Source organism: Crocuta crocuta, unplaced genomic scaffold (assembly GCF_008692635.1).
Source record: "Crocuta crocuta isolate KB4526 unplaced genomic scaffold, BGI_CrCroc_1.0 scaffold50, whole genome shotgun sequence".
In the NCBI taxonomy this organism is placed as follows: Eukaryota; Metazoa; Chordata; class Mammalia; order Carnivora; family Hyaenidae; genus Crocuta; species Crocuta crocuta.
The window spans coordinates 6,596,735-6,618,930 of NW_027527428.1; the positions used below are offsets into that span (position 1 = coordinate 6,596,735).

Here is a 22,196-nt window from a genome sequence, read left to right on the forward strand (position 1 = left end):
GTGGGGACGTCCCAGGACCCGCTTGGTGCCTCCTGTGCAGACACATTTCTGAGTGGTTCTGTTGTCTTTCCTGTCGCAAACTGCCCGAGTGTTTTCTGTCCCCACCTTCCTCCCCAACCCTGTGCTCACGGTTTGTCTTTCTACTCAGTGTGGGGGGCAGCACGGGTCTCCCCAGCGGCTGTGACACTGAGCACCCTCTGATGTGTGTGTTGGCCGCGGAGGCTTCCTCTGCTGGCGCTCAGCTCCTCCGTTTCTCGCTGGGGTTGCTGTATTGTTATTTCAGTGATTTGGGGGAATTCCTTGTATTCTGTACAGCAGCCCTTCATCACTTTCATGAGCTGCGAGTGTCCTCTCTGAATTTATGGCTTGGTGTCCCGTGTTGGACAGGAGTTCTTTATTTCCAAGTGGCCACCTTGGTCAGTCTTCCATTATGGTGTGGACTTTCTCTAAGAAGACTCTCCTTATGCTGAGGCTACAAAAGTGTTCTCTTTATTCTTTAAGTTTTTGTTTTTTCTTTATTTTGAGAGAGACACAGAGAGCGCAAGCTGGGGAGGGGGAGAGAGAGAAAGAGAGAGAGAGAGAGAGAGAGAGAGAAAATCCCAAGCAGACTCTACAGAGTCCACACACAGCCCAATGTGGGGCTTGAACTCACGAAACTGTGAGACCATGACCTGAGCCGAACTCAAGAGTCGGTCACTCACTGCCTGAGCCCCCCAGGCGCCCCCAAAAATATTCTCTGTGTTCTTCGACAAGGGTTGATTTTGTCCATTACACTTAGATCTCTAATCTTCCTGAAACTGATTTGTACAGACTGTTAGGTGAGGTTCGTATTCTCTCCCCCCTCCGTGGACACCCACCTGTCCTGTTACTATTTAATGCCGTCCTGGAACGCAGTCGAGTCTCCATAGTGTGTGGGCGTGTTCCTGAACTCTCTGTTCTGCTCCGGGTCCTGCCTCTGCTAGGACACCTTTAATGTGTGTAGGTTCCCAGTGGGTCCCGGTGCTGGGGAAAGCGAATCCCCCCTTTTGTTCGTCTTCAGTCATGTCTTGGCTCTTCCTGGAGGCTGTTGAACCCACTTGTGAATCACTGGATTCCTGGTGGGGACACTTGGCATCTTTACAACGTTGCGTCTGCCAAACTGTGGCCTTTTTTAAGTGTCTTCCAGTTGTATTTCACAATTCCATACAAGTTGGCACCATTTGTTAGATATATTCCTAGATTCTGTACACTTTTGGTGTTGTTATAAAAGTTTACTCTAAAATCTGTATTTTGTAAGTTTTTATCAAGGAGTATGGAAAGACCGTTGATTTTTGTACATTTATTTTATGTTTACCAGTTTTGCTATTCTTTTCCTATTTCTTATACTTCATCCGTACACACTTTTTTGTTTTATTTTTAAAGATTAAAAAATTTTTTTTTAACATTTATTCATTTTTGAGAGATAGAGACTGAGTGTGAGCAGGGGAGGGGTAGAGAGAGAGAGGGAGACACAGAATCTGAAATAGGCTCCAGGCTCTGAGCTGTCAGCACAGAACCCGACGCAGGGCTCAAACTCACAGACTGAGAGATCATGACCTGAGCCCAAGCCGAACACTCAGCTGACTGAGCCACCCAGGTGCCCCTTTTGTTTTCTTAAGTAGACTGTTTGGTGGGTATAAAATAACAAAGCCCTCAAGAAACTTTGCATTGATTCACAGTATCGTTTACCATGTAGCCATCCACGTACCTCCAGCCCTCTCAGAGAGAGCGGCGTTTTAAAAAGCATGTTCCTTGGTTGGTTTTGTTTGGGACCCAGGATTGAGTCCAGGTTCACACACCGGCTCTGTGAATACAGATCCTTCTCTGCCTTTTTTTCCAAGTGAAATTATTTTATTATTGTCTTTTTGCAGTGAGTTACTATAGTTACACGTTGTCTTTTTAAAAAGTATTATTACTGATAGACTTCCGTTTTTGGAGCAGTTTTGGTTTTATAGAGGAATTGAGAAGGAGACTTGCCCTGCGGCCCCCCGTGCCCTTAGTTTCTGGCTTTGGTGTGGGACGTTTGCTGCAGTTCCTGATCCAGGGTCATTACCTCGCTTCCAATCCTGCACTGATTCCACATCATGAACGAGTGCCTGTAGTTCATGTCAGGACTACTCAGTGTCATATGTGCTCTGGGTTTTGCCGGACACCTCACGGCGTGTACCTGGCATATGGCGCCCTGCAGAGTAGTCTCGCTGCCCTAAAAATCCTGTGCTCTTCTCTTCAGCTCTCCCGTCTCCCCTCCCAGCCCCTGCCCACCTCTGCCCTTCACCATAGGTTCAGCTTTTCCGGAGTGCCGTTTAGTTGGGATCATACAGTGTGTAGTCTTCTAAGATTGGCTTTTATCAGTGAGGAGTGTGCATGCGTTTCTGTGGCTCGATAGCTCGTTTCTCTTTACCACCGAGTAACGTTTCATTGTCTGGATGGACCACTGTTGAAAGACATCTTGCTCGCTTCTGATTTTCTCAGCTATTGTGAATAACGCTGTTATAAACTTGTGCATGCAGGTGTCTGTGTAGACGTAAGGTTTATACTACTTTGAATACCTGGGATGCCATTGCTGGATCAGATGGTCTTTTGTTTCTAAAAAACGGCCAAACTGTCCTCCCGAGGGCCTCCGTCAACTGCCCTTCCCAGCAGCAGTAAACTTGAGTTCCTGGCGCTCCCCATCCGGCTCCCCATCCTACCCCCCACCCCCCACCCTGGTGTGCAGCCAATGGTTGGCTATCAGCGCTTCTGACCGGTGCGTGCTGGTATCTCGTTGGTTGTTGCCTTCACTTGCAGTTGCTTAATGACCTGGTGTGGAGTGTCTTTCCATGTGCTTGTGGGCCCTTGGTAGCCTGCCTTGGGGGCGTTTCCATATCTCTTGCCCACTTTTCAACTGAGCTGTTTTCTTACTCACTTTTTAGAATTCCTGTTGTAGTTTGCATACAGGTCCTTTTTCAGATGCGTATTTTGTAGATATCCCTCCGTGACTGACTCCTGTTTTCCTTCACTCAACAGTGCACGCTGTGTTTTCCTTGAGCCCAGACCAGTTTTCTCTACAGTGTCCCACGTTCTAGTTTAATCTGTTTTTTTCATAAGTTTATGTCAGACTGGATTGACAGCAAGACCAAACTTTGTGTGTTGGGCAAATAGCTAGTTGTAAGAGTGCTGAGGGGGCCGTGGTGCTAATCAGGAAACGGATTTGAGACCCGAGTGTTGCCAGAGGTGAAGAAGGACGTTTCACAGTGACACACAGTTAGGTCATCAGACAGATGCAAACTGCCCTGGATCTGCGTGTGCCTGATAGGAGAGTTCAGAATTTGTAGAGCAAGACTGCCAGGACCAGGGAGGAAGCAACGAACCCACGATTCCAGTTGGAACTTTGGAAAACCGTCGGTCCGTAATTGATAGGTTGAAGCTAAGATTGATTAATAGTTTCCTCGAGGAAAATTCCAGAATAGTATGTTCTTTCTAGTGGGAAAAAAATCAGTTACTGATAGAAAAGACTGGAGCACTACCGTTAGTCGTTGTGAATCAGTGAATATGGCGCCTGGGCCCAAATGCTGCAGCGTGCAATGTCAGGTGCCAGGGGGCATCCCCCGAGATGGGCACATGCTGGGTCAGACATGCGTCTCCGTGTGTCTGAAGGTCTGAAGGATTGAGATCGTACAGAGTGTGTTCTCTGACTGCAGAATTTGGCATCGTAGCATATCAGGAAAATCTCAAACATTTGGAAATTGAATAACACATGCCCAAAAAAGGTACGACAAAGGAAAGCAAAGGTAGTCCAAATGAAACAATAATGAAAATAAGATTTGCCGGAATTTGCAGGATGCAGTTAACACAGTGTGTGCTGGAGATGTATGCCCTTAAATCTTTATGGAGAAAGGTCTAAAGTTAAAAATCTCAGTTTCTCCCTTGAGAAAGGAGAAAATGATGAACACACTAGACTCACAGCAAGTAGAAGGGAAGAAATAGCAGAGAGCACAAGTCAGTAAACCAGAGGACAGGCCGCAGAGAGCTAATGTAGCTCACCTTTTTTTTTTTGTAACCCGCCACATCTCTAGCTGGACTGATGAAGAGAACGGAGAGGACACAGTCCACACTTAGAAATGTCCCCACATACACTATAGAACCAAACACATGAGGGCACGTTGACACTTTATACCATTCAAGTTAAATTAGATGGGAGATGCCTTAGAAAATATAACTTATCAAAGTGACCCAGGGGCACCTGGATGGTTCAGTCGGTTAAGCGTCCAACTCTTTTTTTTTTTTTTTTCCAAATTTTTTCTTTTAATGTTGTATTTATTTGTGAGAGAGAGACGTGAGCAGGGGAGGGTCAAAGAGAGAGGGAGACACAGAATCTGAAACAGGCTCCAGGCTCTGAGTTGTCAGCACAGAGCCTGATCCAGGGCTTGAACTCACGAGCCATGAGATATGACCTGAGCTGAAGTCAGACGCTTAACTGACTGAGCCACCCAGGTGCCCCAAGCGTCCAACTCCTGATTTCAACTCAGACGATGATGTCACAGTTGTGAGACGGAGCCCCACGTCAGCTCTGCGCTGACATCTCCCTCTCTCTGTCTCTGCCCTTCCCCACTCGTGTGTGCACAGGCACGTGCGTGCGCTGTCTCTAAAAAAAAAAAAACCAAAACCCCAGAATGAAATAGAAAACCTGAATAGCCCTGTATCGATTAAAGAAATTGAATTTGTAGTTGAAATTCTACACATGGGTTGACTCATTCCTGAATTGATATTTTTCTTTAAATATCATCTTACCAGCAAGGCATTTCCTGACTCACGAAGCGTAAGGTGTACAGGCGGCGCCAGAACTGAGGGATGAGCGTCTTGTGTGTGTGCCACACGCTCGCCCGCACTGCCCACACCAGGGGCGCCAACGTGGGGTCCCGGGCCAGCAGTGGCGGCCGGCCCTGGAGCTCCAGAGAAATGCCGGCCATCCAACCCCACCCAGGACTACAGATGCCCGTCTGGGGAGGGGCCCAGGGGTCTGTGTTCAGGGGCCCCTCACCCCCCACATCCCTACTATCCCACGCTCCATGAATCCAGTTTTCACATGGTACCGGGCAGCTGGGAAGTCAGTTAAGGTTTTATGTCTCTTAACATCAGGGGATTCATGTATCTTTATTTTATTTTATTATTTATTTTAGAAGTTTTACTGATGGTCTTCCTTCAACGGTTGTAGATGAACAGGAAGCGCTAGAAATCCTCAGAAAAGACAAGTCAAGTTTACGATAAAATCAACAGCTTTTTTGCTACTCTCAGTATGGATAAAGTAACAAAGCAAATGATAAATGGGAGCTGGCACAAACAGTGCTCTTTATAAATCACAAGTGTGTGTTTTTGATAATTATGCCTTAGAAAACCTTAACGATCCATCTTTCAACAGGATCAATAGCGAACTGTATGCTAGAGCAGAAGAACAAGGGCGTCACCGATAGGGACACACAGTTTCAAATCCTGGTAACTTCTGTCATTTAAACAACACTCGTTAGAGTCATGGAGTGATCGGTTCTTTAGCTGCAGCAAAGGGAGGGCAGAGGAAGTGGCGGCACAGCCAGCGAGCCTTTGGCCTCATGGATTCTGAGCCACGGGAAGTTTGCTCACAGCTCACACCCCAGTGTTGCTGACTGCCACACTCGGTTGGGGCCCTGCCCTTCGACACCGTGTCTGCACCGCCCCTCCCGCTCCTGGGAGCGTGTGTTCAGAGAGAGGCCTCTGGAAAGAAGGTGGGGACTCCGCTGCCCCTGCCCTCCGAGGACAGGTCACCCTGCAGGGCGGGGAACGCCGGATGACCCGTCCTGATGCGGCCGTGGCTCCCTCTCTGGGCTCACATGGAAGCAGGCGGCTCGGTGGCAATCCTGGAAGACACACAGGAGGAGGCTGTGTCGGTGCGGCCTGGACTTCTGACCCACCACACATGGAGGCATCGACAGAAGGTGCGCCGAGCGTCTTCTCCAGAACGGGGACGGGGACGGCTTCTCTGGAGGCTCGTGTCCCGCTGCCGCCTCCGCGGCTGACTCGCCGGAGAAGACGGTCTGATGAAGCAAGGAGGCTTTTTTTTTTTTCATGTTTAATATAACCTGACAGATAAAATGGATTGTAATGAATAAATTATCTGAACCCTATTTCTCTTTCTTTGTTGGAGATGAAAACATGGCCTTGAATACATTTTTCCAAGAAAAGGGAAAGAAGCTTTGGTGAGGAATTCTCTGTCCTTGTGGCTTTGATGGGGGGGCAGGGGGGAGCCAAGCCCCTGCCTGAAGACCTTGGGGTGCTCCGGGCACCCTCTGTGTACAGGGGGAGTCCTGCGCTTGTCCAGCCTGCCCAGGGTGGGCCCACCGAGGCGGCATAGGAGAATCGGTTGTGCTTCGGCTGCTGTTTCTCCACAGCCGCTCTGATGGTGCGCAGGGTGGGAGTCTGGCCTGAAGCCTGACCGGCTCCCCCAGGTCTTCCTGCGAAGGGAAATGAGATCTGCATGCTCACCAGCTAATAAGAAGTAGCTCTCAAAGGCCATTTTCCTCAGTGTGGTTGAACGGAGTTGATTTTGTATTTCCCAGCGGGCCCAGACTTCCACGCTTCTGCGCACACAGCTAACGTGTTATGAGCTGCCCTCTCCTCAGAGGCAGCCGCATGCGTGGGCACGGGTGCTGTGTTCAAGCCTTTCCCGGCGGTGGGGCACCCCCGTGGACGGTCTCTGGCGCAAGCCCCGCCATAACCAGCAGCCGTGGAGCGGAAACAGTTTGGAGAGTCTGCGGTTTCTCGCCATGCTGCCCCCCTTGAATGAGCATTTGAAAATGGGGAAGGTTCTGCCCCCACAGGGACTGGACGGCGAGGATCCACTTGAAGCCTGAGGGGGGCGGCCAGGGTCACGGAATGGAAGGAAAGATCATGAATGATGCCCCAGTGCGCTAGAATCTCCATTAACTTTGTATCTCAAGCATTTTTAAAGTTACTTTTGATTTGGAGGAAACATAAAATTTAGATTTTAGCTCAGGAAGCAAGGCCTGAGAACACGGTCTTTTGAACTGTATTTTATGTCACACTCTGTGCTGCGTTGCGGCCTCATCAGCCTGTCCCTGGAGGCACTTCCTGATGGTCAGGCAGATGACGAGGAGACGGCAGTGGGGTCGGGACCCTGCTGGCCATATTTGGCTGCTCCTGGCTGAGCCGAGAACATTGTGGGCGGTAAATAAACTGCAGCGTGTTGCAGGGAGTTGCGCAGAACTCCCAGGGGTGTGGGCATGTCCCTGCCCGGTTAAAGGGTTCACTTGGCCCTTCTTCCCCCCCCCACCCCCGGGAGTGGGGGCGGTGCGTCAGTAGGGGCAGGGAGGGTGCTGGGAGTGGGCGTGGAGAGGGTCTCTCTTCCCTGTTCCCAGGGGGCCCTTATCCACGTCCCGCTGTGCCTGACAGAGTGCTTGCCGGAATCTTCTTCCACAGGTAACGCGTAACGCCTGCTGGTTGTGGCTATGAATGGACACGGGGCTGTGTTGTGGTAAACCCGGAGAGGACCCTTTTCCTTCCTTTTAATAGTTTGAGTGCATTTTGTCTTCTTAGAAAGTACAAGTAATTTCTGTTCCGAAAGATTCCAAGAGAACACAGGTGTTAAGGGAATGGGAGTAACACAGCTCTGTAATGTGCACCTTTACCGCCCTAGTCCGAGAAGGCCGCCCTTGGTAGTTCAGCACTGTTCTTTTGGTGCCATCGATATGTTCTAAATTCTTGTTCAGTTATATTGCTTATATCTGTTTTGAGCAGTTCTTTAGCTGTCAAGTCTTCCTGGAATTTCTTTGGAGGAGAGTTCTTCCGTTTCGTCATTTTGGTTAGCTTTCCATCTCTTGGTAGTTTTAAAAGCTGATGCCATCGATACGGCCTGTCTATGCCACGGACACGGAGTTCTCGTGAGCAGAGCAGTGCTCAGGTGCTAGCCGTGTGTGCGTCACACACGGCGCCCTTTCTTTTCTTCCCACAAAATGGGAATGTTGTCTGTGTGATGTTCTAAGTCTTGCACTTTTTAAATAACAAGCCTTGGCGTTCTCTCCATGTCAGCACATGCCAGTTAGCTCAGTTTTAAGGGCTGTGTGGTATATGCCATAATGTGGACACGTACGGTTCTCTTCTGCGCTGAACTGGTGAAGAAGAGGAGAAGACAGATGGGACCAGCTGTCTCCCCCCAGGTGGCATTTAGACAGCGGACAGGTTTTCACCAGCAAGAGCATCATACATCCTTGTATGTACATCTCTGTGCGTAGACGCAAGTTGCCCTGTAGGATGGCCACCTAGACGTCAGAGGGATGTATGTTTAAAATTTGCACGTACTACCGAATGGGCTTCCAGAAAACCTTCCTTATGTACATGCGTGTCAACGATAAACCGGTGCCCTGTGCAACACATGCTGGGCTGTTCCTCTGTTATACGCCTTTCCGCTTTGCTGGATGAAGCCGGACGCTGAGGCAGATAGATGGTTCTCGCTGGCATCTGTGTTTCCGTGATGCATCCAGGCGGGAAGCTCTCTTCCCAGTCCTCCATCGTTCCTGTTGCTTCTGCGGCTTGTGTGTTTGTACCCCTGCCTGTTTGTGTGCCTCTTGTTCCGTCTTTACTGGCCCGAGCAGCTCAGATACCCGCATGCTCCACACATCCTGGCGCGTGCACCGTGCCCATCTGCTCCTTAGGTGCTTGTTACTGTGTGTGGTTTATCAGGATTATGTAATTTTTATGTTCTTGTGTTTCTCTTTAATTCCTCTAAGCTTTGTGAATTGTTTAAGAGGCCTTTCTTGCACCAAAATAAGTAAAAATCTTTTATCCTATTTGTTTAGTTTTAAAATCATCTACATTTTTTTTTTTACATAGAATCTCAGCAGTATTGAATGGCTAGTTAGATTTTACAGTATCGCTTACTGAATCGTTCATTCTTTCTTCACCGAGTGAAAATGCTGCCTTCATTATCATTATGTGGGTCTATTTCTGGACTTTCTCGTCTATTGATTTGTTTTTCTCGCCCTCCCTAATGGCATCCTGTAATTACCATAGATTTATAGTATATTTAATATCTGCTAGTGCGAGTCCCTACTCATTATTCTTCCTTTAAAAATGGTGGGTTTTTTTTCTTTTTCTTTTTTTTTTTTTGCGCTATTCTTGTGCATTTCTCTTCTGCACTAACTTTAGAATCAGCTTGTCAAATTCCATCAAGGAACACTCCCACTGACGTGTTGATCAGGCGTGCGCCGACTGTATAGATTCATTAGGGAAGCATTGACGTCTGTAGCTCCCTCCGGTGAGAGTTTTTAGGGACAGCCTTTCCAGTGCCCTCTCGTGTAGCGCAGTGACAATCAGCAAGCCAGCAGAGGGGGCAGGGTGGCACAGGGCATGTGTGTTCCTCTCGGGGTACCTGCTCCCTCACGCACACACACCTGGGTCATCTGGACATTGCCTCGTCCTGTCTGGGATTGACGGATCTGGTGCTGCACCATGCACGTCGAGAAGGCCTCTGCCGGCCACCTTGGTGACAGACTCCCTTCGGCCCCACTTGGTTTTCTTGTCTTCTGTCCTGTTACCCGGCTGCATTGACACAATCCGCTTGGCGATACCAGAGGCCGTGTTTGTGGCTCTGCTGCCAGGAAACACGGCCACCTTCACGTCAGTGCACAGAGTTGGCCTCTGCCAGCATTGCCACTCACCTGTCCGTGCTGAGGAAGGAGAGTAAGCGACGGCGTTTGTGCAGAAGAATTGCTTAAACAGGTTGCCTCTGTGTGAGAATCATGCTCGTCTTTCCAGGAAGGTGAGGAGCGCCCTTGTCTGCGTCTGCCAGTAGTCACTGGAGTGTTTTCGAGTCCTGCGTGGTACAGGCTGTCCAGAAAAACATTGCACTTAGTGGATTCATGCTAATAAGTTACTGTTCTGTGATTTGAAAAAATGGGAGGGCCAAATCCACTTGTATCTCCTAAATGTGATTTTTAAAATCATCTGGAGGTTTAAGGGCTTCTGGGTATCTCTGAAATAGAAGGAGCAGCAGCAGGGAAAGCATGCGCATTGGAGGGGCCTCGGCAGCTCCCCAGAGCTCATCCCCCTGATAACACGGGGCGCACGGCAGTTACCTGAGCACACACGGACGCTACGGCGGAAGATGGCATGCACGCACACCCTTTACGTTTGTAAGAGGAGGCTGTGGTTTGGGGCCTGGGGGCGGGAGCTGATGTGGTAGGACATGTGCAGCAGCCCCAGTGTGGAAGGGGCCCGTGGGCGCTGCAGGGAGCTCCAGGCTGGGTGCTGGGCCGCGAGAGCCGCCTAGCATTTGGCTCCCGGAGGAAGCAGCGCGTGAGCGGGTAGCAGGCCTCTTGTTAGCTGTTATTTGCAGGGTTAGGTCGAGAGCGCTCCACACCGCCAGACCCGTGCATCCTCCCCTCCTCGTGGCACGGGTAAGGGTCGGTAGTCCAGTCCAGGAGGCTAAGTCTCACGTGCCCCACGTTTTGTTTTCCAGAACTACACGCAGTATATTCCTCTGTCCATCTATGACCTGCAGACGTGGATGGGCAGCCCGTCCATATTCGTCTACGACTGCTCCAACGCCGGCTTGGTCGTCAAGTCCTTCAAGCAGTTTGCCCTGCAGAGGGAGCAGGAGCTGGAGGTGAGGCCCTTGCACCAGGGGGGTAGGCGTGGGCGTGGGGGCCGGACTCCCTGCAGGGCCCCCCTCACTTTCCCACTGGTGAGGTTGTCACGGTGCTCAGGGCAAGGTGGAACATTCAGTGACAGAGCTCGGGCAGCACTCGGCACAAACTTATGGGCGGGCGTATTTTTAACATCTCATTTTACCTGTTGACATTAAATTTTTTTTTAATGTTTATTTTATTTTTGAGAGAGAGAGAGCAAGCGAGCGAGCAGGGGAAGGGCAGAGAGAGAAGGAGACACAGAATCTGAAACAGCCTCTAGGCTCTGAGCTGTGAGCACAGAGCCCGACGCGGGGCTCGAACCCACGAACCATGAGATCTTGACCTGAGCCGAAGTCGGACGCTTAACCGACTGAGCCACCCAGGCGCCCCACTTAGTGTTGTTCTGAATCTGAACATTCATTAAGTGTGAACATTCCTAGAGTTGGTTTGTGCTTCAGTGGCCTGTGCCTCTCGGATAAATGTTAAAATAAAGCAGACGCATGGATTTTAGGAGAAATGGCCCCATATCCAGGCATAGCCGTCAGTTCTACTACCTCCTTGTTGTTGTCCCCATTGTGTGCATGTGTGTGCCTGTTCGTGTGTGCACAGTTGTGGTTGTGTGTGCACACATGCATGCATGTGGTTGTGTGTGCACACGTGTGCATGGTTGTGTTTATGCATGTGTGTGCCTGGTTGTGTTTGTGTGTGCATGTATGCGTGGCTGTTTGTGTATGTGTGTGCGTGGCTGTGTTTGTGTGCGTGTGTGTGTGCACGCGTGTGCGTGGCTGTGTTTGTGTGTGTGTCGCTGTGTTTGTATGTGCACTTGTGTGCATATTGCGTGTATGCATACATGTGCGGCATGTGCAGGGTTGCTGGGAGAGTCAGGGCAGTGCTCTGCTCATGAGCAGACATTTCACTTGGTTGTTTTAGTTAATATTTGATGTCGGAACCAAACAGTGAATTCTGAAGGGAAATTGTAGAGGCATTTTCAATTAAGAGACCTCCATCCTGTGGCCTGCACATGCGTGTGGGAATAGAATATTCTGCAGCCTCGAGGGGGTCATGAATTCTGATTGGTTGCGGTGCAGGAAATTCTCAATTCCGGAACAAAAATGGCCCTGAGTATGTGTTTCCTCCAGCCTTTTTGGGTCGATTCAATTTTAATGTATTGTTGTGCTTTTCATGCTTCATCAGAGGATGTGGCGCAAATAATCAGCACTAACATCTGAAATTCCGCGTGGTGGGATTTAAAATGAACGTGTCATGCACTTTAATATTTTATGTTTATAAATCAAGTCCCTGTGCAGAGCATCGCATAACAGAGACTGATTTGTAAATGCAGTGCCCTTTGACCCTGAAGGCAGAGCCCAGCCCCACAAGTCCTGACCTTGCTTGTGCGATGGGGGTGGGGGGTGGGGGGACCGCGTCCTGTGTTGTCTGATTGTCACCTTGCGTGTAGGCCTTTCACCCACGTCTACCCACAGGATGGGTTATCTAATGAGCACTAAAGACTCATCAGATAATAAATACTGCAAAAAAAGGTTTTCTTGTTACATTTAAAATATATAAATAAAAATGCTGGAGAACGCTGCCTCATGTTTATCCCAGTTCACGAGCTTCAGGTTGGTTAAGGGGAGACAGACAGACAGCTGCCCCCAGCCCATCTCATAAGGTGGCTGCGACCTGTCCCCTCACCCCAGCGGAAGGTGAGCGCTTCTGTGGCAGGAGGCGCGGTGCTGACCTCCCTACACCGAGCGTGTCCCCTCTGTTCTCTTCATGTCACCACGGCTCGCATAGCCTCAGAAACTGTTCATTTTGTTGAGTGCAACAAAAAAGATTTCCATGCATCTTTTCTGAGGGAGAAAACATATCCTGGACTCATTCCTCACAGGGGAGAGCAAGTGACAGATACGTTGTCTGGAGTGGCAGAGGTGTGGCATTGCAGAGCAGCACTGTGTGCGTTAATCCACCCTGGCGGCTCCCTGCGCCCTTCCCTCTGAGCGCGCGCGCTGCGGCTTGCGTGCTGCCATCACACTTATATGATCGGCTCTTGTCCGCCTGGTCTCTTGCGTTAACAGTGGAAATTAAAATGATAAAATTGGCTCCCACTCAGTATCTTAATGTTTGTTGTAGTCGATTTATTAGATGCTGGACAAACAGAAATCCTCCGTAGCCGCTTCGCTGTGTTCTTTTAGGAAGTTCCTTCCTTCTCTTCAGTTGGTCAAATTCTGTCAACTTGGAGCAAGCACGTGGCAGGAGTCTTATCGGGTCCTGGTGATGTGTGAACCGAGGGAAGTCAGCAGGTAGAACGGTTTGTGCCAGGGTTGGAGAAGCAGAGGGTCAGATGATGGCACGGAACGCAGGGAGATGGGTGCTCGGAGCAGAGAGTCTCCACAGCACACGCAGCAGCGCAGGGGGAGGGCGTGCGCGTGGAGGGCCGGTCGTCTCTCTCGCACCGGCCGTGGCCCCGTCCCGTGGCGGGAGCAGGAGCCACCACAGGAGGGTTGCAGGTGCCACCCGGAGCCGGAGCCTCGCACAGCCAGGAGGACGCGCTCCTGTCACTCAGGCATCTTCTGTACCTGTGTCACTGTGTCACGTTGCTTTGTGACTTGAAAGTTAGAGAGAGGCTTCAAATCTGTCTACTTTCTTTTTTTTTTTTTAATAGTTTATTGTCAAGTTGGTTTCCATATAAATCTCTCTGCTTTCAATGCTCCCTTTACAAGAAGTGTTTTGTGATTGCCAGAGTAGCACCTGGCAGGACCTCAGAGATCGGATAGCCCAGTGGTGAGTGATCGGTCCCTGGCCCACGCCTCCCGGCCAGGACCCTGCCCCGGCGGCCCTCTGGCTCCCCGGCGAGCATCCCTGTCGGGGCGGACAGTGTGCTTGCACCATTACTGCTTAATCCACAAGTACGACGTTACCTGTGGGCTTTCTGCCATCCTACAGACCAACCCGGAGCTGCCACCACTTCTGTTTAAAAAAGTGGAGAAATGATTTTGAGTTTTGACGGTAAAGAACGGCAGCCCTAAGTCCCGTTCGCTGTGTGCGTCAGTGAGTTCTCAAGAGCTCCAGCGGGCCTGGACCGCTAACCTTTTGTCTGTGGCTGGTGCTGGGTGCCCGGCCCCCACTGGGGCTGGGTGCTGGGTGGGACTGGAGTGGGGAGCATGTGCCTGCAGCCCTGTTGTGTGTGGGAGGCCTATTCTCCTTGGCCCAGAAGACGCCCGGGAGGCGGGAAGTGCCCAGGCGTCTAGTGGCAGGAGCCACCGTGTCCTTCTCCCAGAGACAGCAGGGCTGAGCTGTGCACCCACCTTGGTGCCGACCACCATCCTCACGGCAGGCCTGCTGCTCTGGCGGTTCTAGGTGGCAGCCACGGCGAGGGGTGTGGGCGTCGTCCCTGGGAGCGGCTGCCACGTGCCAGGATGGTTCCTGACCTGCTTGGTCCGTCACCTGGGGCGTCACCCTTGTCTGCCAGTTGCTGGCGCTCTGCAGCCTCCTCTCCCAACGCCTCCAAGTAAACCCTGGTCTGCCCTCCGTTATCCGCACACTCTGTGACCCGTGTCACCAGCCCACAGGGACCAGCCGCGCGGACACTCCTGTTCTTGGCAAGAAACAAGCTTGCTTCTGCAGCATCACTGACCCCACAGTGCCGGAACCACCGGATTTCCCATTCAGAACCCCGCGTGTGAACATTGTCCGCGTGGACCCACTGTGACTAAACTTCACGTCAGATGGTGAAACTAATTCTGATGAGAAACAACTAACGTTGGAATCTTCGCGTCTCTCCAGAGTGTGTTACGTGTGCAGCCGCACAACTGAAGCATCCTGTCCTGAGGCCTCACGGTTCCTGTGCTGCTGCTGGAGACAGCGTGTTGCATGGACGCCTGTGGCCTTCGTAGCCGAGTCTGCGGGCCGTGTCAGGGTCATATTTGTGGTGCCTGTGGGTGATTTCCGAAACCACAGGTTGGTTCCCAGCTTGCCTGGGGAGGCGCGTATTGTGACCACGGATCGCTGCCCGGCTCTCCAGGCTCTTGCCGTGGGCGCGCCGGGTGCTACAGGATATGGCCCGCCACGCAGCTTCTGCGGGGTCTCCGGGCGTGTCCGGCTCCAGGCTCCAGTCGCCCCATGCAGCTGCAGAGCTGTCACCCATAGGTGGTGGAGGAACCCAAGGCCGCTCCGTGATAACTGTTAACATTCTCCTTTAGATTCAGAATGATGCTGATTTGTGGGTTAGTAAACGGCAGCCCCTTCTTTTCTGCGTTACCTCCATTTCCCCGGGTACTAACTTTTCTCCTAGGTTTACATGGATTGTTGGGTTCTATGCTGGGGGCTTGTGAGGGCTCTGCCGTCTCCCGTGAAGAATGGAGAGAAACCCCCATGTGTTCGTGGGCGGGGACTGTGAGCAGGGGAGCGGAGGGGTGGGCTGTCTGTGGGGTGCAGTCACCGTGCAGGGGCGTTACTTTCCTGGGGTGCCGTTGGCCACGCTGCCCTGCTCTGCCCCAGACTCATCAGTAACTCTCCAGCGAGGAAGATGCCAGTGCTTTCCTGGGGGCGGGGGGGCGGGGGTGCAGGTGGCTGCGGGACCCCTGGCTCAGGCGCATGGGCGGGCAGGGGGCCGTCCTGATGCCAGGTGTTCCGGCGACCCCGGTTTCCAGCCCATGCCACCCGGGCTGTGGCGGGCGATCCCCCTTCTCCTCTGCTTCTCTGCACACACTCTGGATGGTTTCGTGCCCTCTTCCTGATGAAGGCTGGCCAAGTTCACCCATCTCCTCTGCACCTTACGCTACACGAATAGTAAGCAGTAAGAATTCACAACAGCAATGGTTTTCAAAACAAATAGTGTTAAGAAATGTATATGTACTTGGCATTCTCTCACACAGAGAACAGAAGAGAATTTCACTTGTAATTTAAAAAGAAACACTATCATTTCAACTGTTCATAGGAGAGTGGGTGGGGGGCTAATCTAAAAAGGCGAGACGAGAGCCCTCTGTGGGGCGGACTGGCCCTCTGGCTCTGGGAGAGGCCGCCTTGCTGACCAGAAAGGGGAGAGGCTGGTGGGAAAGCAGGCTCGACGGCAGCGGTCCCAGGGGGGATTGAGGCGCCGTCGGGGGAAGGGACATTGGGGAGGCGCGGAGCAGAGCCGGGCTCCCCGTGCCGGGGCCACAGTTGCTGGCGAGTTGATAGCACTCCCGGTTACTTGTGCCACATGTTCTGTCTGCAGAGCATTTTGTATGTCATCCTGTCTTCCGCCTGTGTGACCGGAGCTCTGCTGGGTGGGGCCCTGGGCACCATCCCTCGGGTGGGGTGTGTGCGGAGATGGAGTTCTCACTCAACCCCGTTTACGTTCCTCACCTATAATGTGAAGGCTCAGGGAGAAAGGGAAGTGATTTCTCTGCATGAAGAGTTTCAGAGCCCTCACAGCTGAGGGCATCCCGTGGACCCCGTGGGCAGGCAAGTGCGACTGTAGTCACTTACAGTCACTCACCTTCAGGATGCAGCTGTAGCTCTGCTTCCTTCACCAGCGCTCCCCGGGTCTGGACGCTCCCCCCCGGGTCTGGATGCTGCCCCCCCCCCCACCGGGTGTGGACGCTCCCTGGGCCTGACTGCAGGCAGCAGTGTGTTACACGGATAATTTGATGATTAATTATTTGTCATCTCGCAGTATGTGTTCTGTTGGTGCTGTCAGCTGTAAGGTAGATCTGTTATGTAAACCTGTCAGGGACGCCTCATTTGAGGTAGATGTTTAGGAAATACTTAAAGATGCGGCCTCGTAAGTAAATGTGCACCTAAATAAACTACTTTTAGTTCTTTAGTTTTCTTCTTCTGATACATTCATGAATCATCAGATATGCTTGGTCTTGGATTGGTGTGCATGAAATAGTAAAAACAAACAAAAAAAAACAAAAAAAATGATTATTAATCCAGATTCATGAATATAATATACCCTTTTCAGCCATCATAAAACTGGGAGCTTCTCCCAGAGTAAATCTAGAGTTTAAGCCTTTTTTCTAATTTCATCTGTTTTAAAATATGCCGGGAATTGCTGAACGTTCTGGAGCAGGGCTCCCGGCCAGCACCCTGGGCTGCTGTGCAGGGCCCTGTGCCTGACCTGCTCCCTCTCGGGAGCCTCCCTGCTAGGCTGGAAGAGCCGAGGTAATGGCCAGGAGTCCCTCGCAGAGACCGCGGCAGCACAGGGCAGTGAGCCTTCTGTGGCAGCCAGAAAAATGGCTGCATTAAACGGGCTCAACACAGAGCCATGCGGGAGGAGAGGGGCGGGTGGGGGGCAGGCGGACAGGTGGCTTCTTCACATGCAGTTCAGAGGCCAGCTCACCATCACTGCCCCTCTCCAGCTTTGTACGTAGGCAGCCCAATCTGTGCAGTGCGGCCTGGGGAGGGAATGGAAGCACGCGATTGCAGAAGAGAAAACTAAACTGTCCGTTTTTGGAGACATAACGATTGTGTTGCAGCGTCAGCTGTATGGTCTGACTGGTACTTCCTGAGCACCGCTCACAGCGGCAGCAAATACACATCCATTTCCAGTGTCCGAGGAGCATTCGTCACGATACAGCATGTCCTGGATTGTAAGACAGGCCTCGGCAAACATGAAATAATTGAAATCAGAGAGTATGTTCTTTGACCAGGGTAGAATCAACCAGAAGTCCATGATAGACAACAGAAAAACGTCAGAAAAAACTAGCAGTGGGTCAGAAGTTCCTACCGGGTCTTAGTCCACTGGGGCTCTGGGAGGGCTCGTGAACAACAGAAATGTATTCCTTGCAGCTCTGGGGGCGGGGGTCCAAGACAAAGGCGCCACTGTGCGCTGGTGGGGACCCCAGCTGTGTCCTCACGCCGTGGAAGGGGCTTCCCTGATTCCGACACATACCCCCTCTCCTGAGGGCATGCCTCCTCCTAACACCATCACGCCGGGGGTTAAGATTTCAGCAGTTGGGGGAGCGCACACATTCAGAGCACAGCACTACATCAGGAAGCTATCTCAGGAGAACCAAATAAACCCACAGTAACCAGAAGAAAGAAAATAACGGCTGTAAGAGCAGAAATGACTGAAAGTGAAAACAGAAAACCCATGAAGCAAAAAGCTGCTTCTCAGAAATCATCAATAACCTGGATAAACTTCTAGCCAGACTAACAAATAGGAGAGCAGAGAAAGATCCAGATCCTGTTGCCGTTAAAAGAATAGTAAGAGGTTACGAGGACAACTTCACACTCATAACTTCGACAACTTCCAGATACGGGCAGTTTCTCTAAATCCACAAACTACCAAACCCGACCAAGATGAGACAGATCGTGTCAACACTAAAGACACTGACCTTGTAGTTAAACAGTTCCTGGAAAGGAAGTGTCCAGGCCCAGGTAGTTTCACTGGAGAGTTCCACTAGACAGTTAAAGAAGCATTCACCCCAGTGTTTTACGGAGCTCATCCAGAACGTAGAAAGGGGAGGGGATTTTCTTACCCTGATGTCAAAAGGGACACGCAGTACAAATGGAAAAAAAAACAACACTTAAACCCTGTATCTCACACACTTCAATGCAGAAAGCCTCCAGCAAATAATAGTGGATTGGGTCTAGCAGTCTATAAAAAGAGTTACCCTTGATGACGGGGCGGGGGTGAGGGCTTTATTCCAGCTGTGCAAGCCTGGCTTAAGAGTTAAAAAATCAATTAATGTGATCCATGCACCGGCAGACTGGAGAAGAAAAACTGTATGATCAGATCAAATGATGGGAAAAAAAAAGCCCTTGACAAAATCCAGCACGCTTTCATGTTTAAAAAAAGAAAAGCTCTTAGCACACCGGGGCTCGAGGGGGACATCTTCAGCTGGGCCAGGAGCATCTGTGATGAACTGGCCGCTGTCCTCGCCCTTCTGGCAGGAGACTGTTTTCTCCCCGAGATGAGAAGCTGGGCCGGCGTGTCCGCTCTCTCCGTCCTCACATCACCAGAAGGCAGGGCAGGGGCGCCAACGCCCGCCAGGGAGACGGAGTCCAAACCACGGTGAGGCGTGCCTCACACCCACCAAGCTGGCTAGAACAACAGTGGGTAGTTCTAAGTGCTGGCAAGGACGCGGCGGACGGGGAGCCTGCACGCTGCTGGCGGGCACATGCGACGGCCGACAGCCTGGCAGCGCCTTGGATGTTAAACTTAGAGCCGCTGTGTGACCCCGTGATTCCCCTGCAGGCTCGCACCCAAGAGAGCTGAAACATATGTTCACACAGGCATATTCGCGAAGCCGAGAAGTCTTCATCTTGACGTGGAAGGGTGCAGAATTGCTTAGTATCTCTGTTTCTTTGGTTGCGGACTGGGAATACTTGGGGAGTAGAATCGGGGTAACAGTTCTAATCAAGCATCTTCACTGACATAGAGAATGACTCCGGAGCCTTTTAAAAACTGTTGGATTGCTAACAGCTAAATGGCTTCAAACTCTGGATGCTGAGTTCGGGCAAGCTCTCCAGGCAATTGTGAGAAGCTTGCTCTGAAGGGGCCCTTCCTCTGCCCTGTGAAGGGCAGCTCTGAAGGCTCCTCTGTGGCCTTCCTCCAGCGAAAGTGACTCCCATTCTGGACAACAGGTAGCCTGCAGCCACAGGTGCCGCCTGGTTGTGAAATTACTACTTCATATCTGACATGTATAAACTTTTCTCTGTTACTCATAAAAAATGACGGCGGCTACTTTCCCCCTGCTGTCTGTAGTGCAGCATGTGTCCCGTGATGGAGTCCTCCAGAGCTCTGTCTCTCTGCGCCCTGCAGGTCGTCCCTAGTAAGTGGGCGTTGCTGAGTTGAGAAGAAAAGTTGCTGAGCGCCAGAACTCACGCTGTCACCAGGGAGATGTTATTCTCAGAACTCCCCTTGTCAGAGGCCAGAAATTACCAGTGCTTTCATCCCTGTCTCGTGCGAGGATGTGTATATGGGGAAAGCAGCACGATGTCAGAGTCTTATTTAGAAAATGAGGGGAGCGGGTTCCCCCCCCGCGGCCCCCAGCAGCCGTGCCGAGAGGAGGGAGCGGTTCCCCCCACTCCCGGGTGCCACGTACCCACACGTGTGGGACAGTTGGCAGATGCCTCTGTTGGATCTGCTTGCTGCACGTCACATCTGAGGACTTTTCTGGACCCTTCCCAAAGCCTCCAGAAGGCTCTAGTGAGCTCTGAAACTTGAAGTTTTTTCTTGTGTTCGAGCCTCTGGATCCCACAGGAGAAACCCCAGTGGGTAAAGGTGCCTGCCGGGCCTGCCCTCTGAGTGAGCACTGGCTCCCAGCTGGTGATGTTCGATCCATGCGCGGGCGGCCCCTCGAGTTCTCTGAGGGAGTCGTTTCCTTGCATGTAAGCTGTTTGCAAAGACTAAGTTGGATTAAAAGGTCACTGTCTCGGATAAATACAAAACCAAACGCTGTGTGAGAAATAACCCCTGCATAACGACGGGTGTTTGTCTTCCTGGGTTAGCGAGCCTGAAAACCAGCGATGCGCTGGTGGAATCCTTGCCCTCAGTGTCAGATAAGAAATGTTTCAGATCCTAATTATCCCTGAAGTAGAGCTTTCCTGTGCCTTCTGCACGCCCGGTGGTGTGCTGGGGAGGAAGGGGCCAGGATGGCACGCTTCCCACTGAATTGCTGCTCAATGGGCAACCACAGGTTGCTTCCGACCATCTGCGGCTACACCTGCCCGGTTCTCCCTGCTTGTACCACGCTGCACGGGGCCTGTGAGCTGCTGGGGCTTTCTATCAATGCCCGTTTGGGACTGGGAAATTTCATTTCTAGTAGACATATTTGGGATAAAGATATTTCTCCACGTATCTTCCTCCCTTCCATCTTCGGTGTCCACAGAGCGCCTCCGGGGCCTCAGGACTTTCTGATGCTTTGAGCCAGATGCTTGGGGGCCTCGAGGTGCAGACGGAGCAGCGTCGCATGGAGGCCCTGCCCGGCGCCGCGGCCCATGGCAGCACAGCAGGAGCACCACTTGTGGACTCGCCCGGACGGACCTCTGCATGCCTTGCGGAGGCCTCGAGAAACCCACCAAGCTCCGCCATGGCTCCCGGCATGAACACCACCCACATCCTGAGCTCCACAGGGGTGGCGTTGGCGTGACTCAGTGCTCCCCTCCCGAGAGGCATTAGATCGGTGCTCAGCAGAAAAGTGAGTGTAGAAGAGTGGTGGCGTCCACACCTGTGGTCGAAGGGCCCACAGGTCGGTTCCCAGTGCCGCTAGAGGGAAGCTTAATGTGGGATCAGACTGTGAACCTCCAGTGTCTCTGCTGGGAAACGGGCCACTCTCTGCAGAGGAATGTGAGAGCCTGGAGTCTCGTTTGTACCTTACATCCGCGTCTTCCCACCGAAGCTCAGCCCTGCTTGCCCTTCTTCCACCAGACTCCATGGAGGTCTGCCTGGCCTGCTTGAGCCTGGCGGCCCAGTCCTGGGGCCGGGCAGGGGGCATTCACACCTAGCACTGAGGCCCAGAGCGTCCCCGTGTCCCTGCGCCAGCCTCTGACGCACCTGCCAGCCTCCTGATGTTTCCTCGAGGGAGGCTGCAGACCCACCTGGCACCCGGACCCGTTGTCCTTCTGGACGGGGCTGTCACAGCAGCACCGACCCCAGAGCCCGTCTCCCTGGGGAACAGGTGCCCTGTTGCACTGAGCTGAGATGTGGGAGCCGAGGAGTTGGGGTGTGAATCTGCCATCTCTTCCTTCTTTGCTTTAAAAACCCAATGTCTGGTGACGGCAGCATAGGGTCAAATACTCGGTGCCACTGAACCGTACGCTCAACGTGGTTCAAGTGGTAAATTTCACGTCATCCGTATTTTACCATAATTAAAAAAAAAGTTCCTCTGAAAGTCATATTTTAATGAAGTTTAAATCACACTTATTTTGAAGTATACTAGAATTCGATACAGATTCTGGACTTAGTGCTCCTGCTGTGGAATGGGTTAGTGATAAAACCACAACTTTTACTACCTTCCATTTGAGAAATCTGAGGTTAGGAACAAGCCTGACCAGCAGCAGTCATGACGGCTTAAGTCCGCGGCAGCGTGCCGCATACCCACAAGTGAGCACGGCTTCTCTGAGTGTGGTCTGAGTGCGTGGGGGCTGGTGGGCAAGGCCCGCAGGGCGCCCCATCTGTGCCCCAGGACTGGGGGTCCCACAGGGTCCGGGGGAGGGCACAGGACGTGGGACAGCCTCGTGCTCGTGCGACCTGGGCTCTGACCCAGAGGACACACGTCAGTCACTCCCTGGGGGTCCTCATCGCAGACGAGCTCTGAAAATGGAAATACAGCTTACCTCGTGGGGACATTTTAAAAAGCAAACGAAATAGTAAATGTGGAAGAGCTTTAAGAGGTTTCAACAAGTAGGCAGTCGCGAGGAGCCAACTGAGGTTCCCCCCCACCCCACCCCCGTCCTGGTGCGACACAAAGCCGTGGTCTGCGGGGATAGGAAGGAGTCGGGCTGCTCTGGAGTGGTCACCCAAGGACCCCGCAAGTGGCAGGAAGCTGCATGGCTTGCGTGCTCTCGGTCCTTGCGGCGGGGTGGGGT

General features: G+C 52.0%; 1 protein-coding gene across 2 annotated transcripts in view; it reads left to right on the forward strand.

The window, feature by feature from the left end:
* RPTOR (regulatory associated protein of MTOR complex 1) overlaps positions 1 to 22,196 on the forward strand; it is a 325,821-nt gene that overhangs the window by 130,019 nt on the left and 173,606 nt on the right. For both annotated transcript variants that reach the window (XM_077755327.1, XM_077755330.1), the window contains exon 5: positions 10,505 to 10,651. In XM_077755327.1, the coding sequence (XP_077611453.1) occupies positions 10,505 to 10,651 (147 nt within the window). The remainder of the gene's footprint in view (positions 1 to 10,504; positions 10,652 to 22,196) is intronic.